Source organism: Crocuta crocuta, unplaced genomic scaffold (genome assembly GCF_008692635.1).
Source record: "Crocuta crocuta isolate KB4526 unplaced genomic scaffold, BGI_CrCroc_1.0 scaffold102, whole genome shotgun sequence".
In the NCBI taxonomy this organism is placed as follows: domain Eukaryota; kingdom Metazoa; phylum Chordata; class Mammalia; order Carnivora; family Hyaenidae; genus Crocuta; species Crocuta crocuta.
The window spans coordinates 6,429,923-6,435,239 of NW_027530019.1; the positions used below are offsets into that span (position 1 = coordinate 6,429,923).

The window sequence follows — 5,317 nt, forward strand, 5'->3', positions numbered from 1 at the left end:
TTATAAGAGGGAGGAGAATTGGACACTGCCACTCTGTGTTTAAAAGCTAAGAAGGGGGAAAAGTAGAAGCTCCTCGGCCCCCTTTGGGACAGAATGGTGTTCAGAAATCATGTCCTTGTTGTCTCTGCTGTGGCGAGGGCTTCCTCATCTTCCTGCAGACTTAGCCTTGGTGGTAGAATGAAGTCACCAGTGATCTGACACCCAGAGTCCATTGCGTCTAGATGCCTCAATCTTCTCTGAAAGCCTTTGCAAATGCAATCCCCAAGATCTTTATAGATAGCATCCAGTCAACCTGGGAGTTGCCTTGTTGTCTGTGGTGCTTTCTTAGCAAAAAGCCATTTTCCAGAGGGTTCCTGTGAATGGTTCCTATAAACTGGAGTTAAAAGACATCATGGCCAGAGGCCTTTTAAAAAAATTTCTGTTCTTTCTTCTCCAGGCTTTTAGAAGATCTCATCTTCAGAAGCCATTTTCTCTATCTATCTATGGCTAAGTAGAAAATTCTATAGGGCAGAGACAGAAGGAGAATTTTCTTTATAAAAAAGAAAGGAAGAAAGAAAGAAAAGAACAAATCATAAAGCGCTTTTAGGTACAGGAACCTGGAAGCTTTGATACTGGGCATATTTTTATCACTCTATAAAAATGTCTTTGTTTCTTCTTCAACTCCATTAAGTGGGACAAAGGAGAAAAGTACATTTCTCATTTTCTTCTCTGAGGTTATCCCCCCCACCTTAATGCTGTCCATGTGCCCAGAGGTTAGTGCATTAGCATCACCAAGACCCACAAAGGTCTTGCCTCCCCGCTCATCACCTTTCAGATCCTCTCTGGCTGCTTGGAAAGCAGGCAGCAGTTTAATGAGACAAATCCCCCTTGGAGACTCCTCTTCCCTCTAGGAATTCAGTAAGTGCTTTATATAAAACAGTAATAGGATGGCGCAGCCAGACTCCCTGGCTCACATACACTAACTGGTATTCCCTTTGGGAAGGAGGAGCAGGTAGCCGAGTGATAAGGCCATTAGGACTGACTGCGCCCTGTGCGCTGCTAGTCCCTGAAGCCACTTTTCTTGCCTGTTGTAAGTATGAAAAGAAGTCGGTGAACGGCTGATCAGAACAGACTTCCTGGTGGGATATAAAGATGTCCATGGGCAAACTGTGGATAATAATGGGCAGAGAGTGATTTAGTACTGTGATTATTGCTCAGCGCAGGCCAGAAGCACTGGGCCCCAGAAGCTCAGAGGAGCTGCAGAAGAGTGATGAGTGAGAAAAGCAGACATGCCAACCCCACACAGGTGAGAGCGCCTGCTCCCATCATTAGAAGAGGGGACCCTCCAAGAGGCCTTAGCCATGCCTCCCAGAACCCCAGGAGGCAGCAGGTAACAGAGGATCACATCTGTGAGAATTTCTCTCCTCCTTTTCCTCTGGGTGCATAGGCTTTATGACTCCAGACTTTTGGGGAACCTGAGCCTCTGCCTGTGTTGGGTTCTATTCCCTAACGAGTTGAGAGATCTCCATGTTGTAAGAGCTCAGCAACTGTAAGAGCGACAGCCGGAGTTAGGGAGAAGCTAATTAAAGCCAGTAGCTGTGTCAAAATGGGGTAAGGGGTGGGGATGGAGCTTGGGATGAAAGTTGGTGGGGCAGAATAAATAATAAGATGAATTGGGGGACCTGGTGGCTCCGTTGGTTAAATGACTGACTCTGGATTGCGGCTCAGTTTGTGATCTCACAGGTTTGAGAGTTTGAGTCCCTGTCCAACTCTGGGCTGCTGGGGATTCTCTCTCTGTCTTTCTCTCTCTCTGGCCTTCCTCTGCTCATGCTCACTCTTTCTCTCAAAATAAGTAAACAAACAAACAAACAAAAAAAGAGTGACAGAAATAGAGCTGTGCTTTTCTTCTTCTTTTTTTAAATGTCTGTTGATTATTGATATGTCCCTATCAACTGCACAAATTAGAAATTCTGCTCAGCCAGTGAGATGATTTTTAGTTCTATCCACAAATTCAGTGATACCTCTCCCTTACAGAGATAGAGACTAATATCCCTTCCCTTGAGTGTGGACTGGACCTCGTGCTTGTTTCCAACAAACAGAATAAAGCACACAGTGTGACTTTGGAGACCAGGTCACAGAAGGCCTTGTGACTTTATGCTAATTCTTTGTTTTTTAATTCTTTTAATGTTTTATTTATTTTTGAGAGAGAGAGAGACAGCATGAGCAAGAGAGGGACAGAAGAGAGGGAGACACAGAATCTGAAGACAGGTTCCAGGCTTTGAGCTAGCTATCAGCACAGAGTCCAACGCAGGGCTCGAACCCACGAACCACAGGATCATGACCTAAGCCAAGGCGGGACGCTTAACCGACTGAGCCACTCAGGCGCCCCATGCTAATTCTTTTTGAATGTCTCACTTGGAGCATTTGTTCTGCAGGAAGTCGGTTGCCATGCCACAAAAACTCTCAGGCAGCCTTTGGAGACATCCCCACTGCACGGAACTGAACCTTTGGCCAACAGCAATGTGAAGCGCCATCTTGGAAGCAGATCTTCCAGCCCCAGTCAAACCTTACATGCCTGTAGCCCCAGTCAACATCCGGAACTGCAACCTCACAAGAGATCCTGAGGTAGACCACCCAGACCACGCTCAAGCCTCAGGCCAGCAGAAACTTGAGACAATACGTTTGCACTTTTAACCCACTAAGTGTTAGGATGATGTGTTATGCAGTAATTGGTATCTCCAGCAATGGAGACTGTAATCACTATGACACAGATTGTGTTCAAAGTAACAGGTGCCCATTACAGAGTCTGTACCAGTGTTCCTCTAGTTAATGCCATAGTTCCTTAGCACCTCAAAAATCTGAAGAGGAACAGAAACAAAATGAGCCAAAGCTTTTCCATTCAGTGCTTTTTCTGGCAAAATGAACTTGTGATTTAAATCATCTCAAGACTGGTTCCAGTGTAATTTTCCTTGGGCCGGGTGAAAAAGTCCTCACGTCCAAAGCTGTGCTCATTTATTCAGGTGATCGTCCTTCAAGTCGTTTAGAAGATGTATTTTCCTATTCTGATTTAGAGAGTTTTAGATTGGCGAAATTGGAGCAGAAAGGAAGAAGAAGAAAAAAAAAAGAGGAGAGAGAAATGCGTAAAAATAAGATCTATAGTTTATAAGAGCTTGTCTGTAAAGCACCAAAAAAAAAAAAAGTAGGGAAATTTCATATTCTAGCAGCTAGGGAAAAGGTGTCCTCCCGCAGTTCAAGCTTTTATGAATTTTGTCCCTAAGCTTTTCATACCTACCTTGATTTATTAGCCTTTCTCAGCATTATATCTTGTAGACCTGCCAGAAGAACACAGTGGAATGAAACATCTGGCAAATTTTCCCAGATCCTATTATGAAATATCTTCAATTTTCAATTCAGTGAAAAGTAAACAAGTCATTGTCTTCCCCAGGAGTGATTCACTCTGCTGTCAGAATCCACGGGCCATAGGCGATGGAGGTTTCCAAGTCCCTCTGCGGGCTGATGGGCACGTGGGGCCCTTTCTCTTGCAGTCTGGGTTAGCTGCAAGGGGTAGGTAACTCTTGGACACTTCACCTAAACAAATACATCTGCTTGCTCAGTGAAGTGGTTATTTTTTTTTAATTTCCAAGTGATTTGCTTTGATGCTATTAAAAGGTCGCTTATGAATTGACATTATATCAGCAAATAGTAATTGCTTAATTTCTGCAAAAATGTCTAGTTTCATATCCATTCCAACTTTTCAGTCACACACACACACACACACACAGAGGCACGCATGCATGGCTAAGCTTTAAAAAGGCAGCGAAGATATCATGGCCATCTACAGTGGCTTGTGATAGTATCACATGGCCAGATTTTTTTTCAATGGGAAGAATTCCTGCAGACCTTTCAATGTCAGTCTGTCCGGAAGTCAAACTTAATGCACAACATTTCTGAAATCTTTGTATTCACTAAACAGAAAACAATGTCAAACTACTACAAAAGAGGCTATTATGCTGGTGAGTATTTCCAGGAATTTTTTTTTTTCCAATAAGGCATCTTTATAGATATAACACATGCAGATACTAAGCAGAGACACCTGACTGACAGACAGGGAGGGCTGAGCCATAAGGACTTGAAATGAGCACACCCTAGCTTTCAACTGTGCTGAGCCCCTGCCAAGATACGGAATGACTTAGAACTAGATGCTTCTGTAACGACGCATAGGGAGAAACTGAGGTTGAATACGGGAAAGCAATTCGGTGAAGGTTTCACGTAAGTGATGTCACTGTGGTACAAACAAATCAGATGTGGGATGCTGGGGGAAAAGGCAGACATACACGGCTCCCAAATTAGAGTGGGTGAGCTGGACCTTAAAATCACCACCGTAGCCTCACTGCAGCGATAACCCAGCCCAGGACATTTTAACTGTTGCTAGCACCTGATCTGTGTGAATCATCAAAGGCTGTCTAAGCAATCCAGGAAGTGGAAGGCCTTCGTCACAAAGATGAACTCTGGTGCATCCTCAGAGAGATTCAATGATAAAGACGTGAAGAGGGGACGCTATGATGAAGTCCTTTTCAGTAGCTTTCTTACCAAGCACAGTGCTGTGCATATGCTAAGCATTCAATAAATATTTGTTGACGTGAAAATACGGAAGAGTCTCCATCGTTTTGGATCACACCCTTTCCATTAGCTATGTACTTCTTCCCTTTTTCTTCCCTTTGATGCTAAAGGAAGGCAGAAAGAGGCTCTGGCACTCCCTGAAGTGCCTTTCTTGAAGCAAACGACCCAGCTGGAAGCCCTCAAACTCTAGGTCTCTAGGAATATTGTTCACACAGTTTCTCTGTCTTTCTCTCATTTTGATGTCACCTTAATAACCACAAAGCCTATTAATGCTCTACCCAGGGTAGCAAGCAAGGGAGAGAAGGAGGAACACAACTAGCATTTTGTTTTTTCCTTCTTCAGAGAGTCAAATTATGTAATTTTGGTAAAAGCATCTCTCCTCTCTTCCTATCTTGAGCTAAGGTCATCTGGTCATCTGGTAGGGCGTCTCAGCATGGGGGCTGCTTATCTTGGTAGGGGATCTGGAGGTGGGCTTTTCAAGTTGCTCCAAGCTGAGCGGAGCTGTAATTCCTAGGGCTACTTATTTAAAATTTTAAGAAGAAGGAAAGAAAAGAAAAGAAAAGAAAAGAAAAGAAAGAAAGAAAGAAAGAAAGAAAGAAAGAAAGAAAGAAAGAAAGAAAGGAAAAAAACAAAGAGCCATGGCTGTCTCCTCTGGTGCACTGGTCTAGAAAACGCTAGTGAACATTATCATTTTCAACTCCGGTTTCTTATTCTTTTT

At 43.6% G+C, this 5,317-nt stretch overlaps 1 protein-coding gene across 4 annotated transcripts in view; it reads left to right on the forward strand.

Moving 5' to 3' along the window:
- The window catches only part of LOC144231864 (uncharacterized), an 81,148-nt gene extending 76,521 nt beyond the window's left edge, over window positions 1–4,627 (forward strand). For 3 of the 4 annotated variants that reach the window (XR_013335216.1, XR_013335215.1, XM_077764459.1), the window contains 2 exons: window positions 1,198–1,285; window positions 2,415–4,627. Coding sequence is in view for 1 of the 4 variants with exons in the window: in XM_077764459.1 (XP_077620585.1) it covers window positions 1,198–1,285; window positions 2,415–2,603 (277 nt within the window). In the remaining 3 variants the exon portion in view is untranslated. The remainder of the gene's footprint in view (window positions 1–1,197; window positions 1,286–2,414) is intronic. The other variant, XR_013335217.1, reaches the window with a different exon arrangement.
- The last annotated feature ends 690 nt before the right edge of the window (window positions 4,628–5,317 follow it).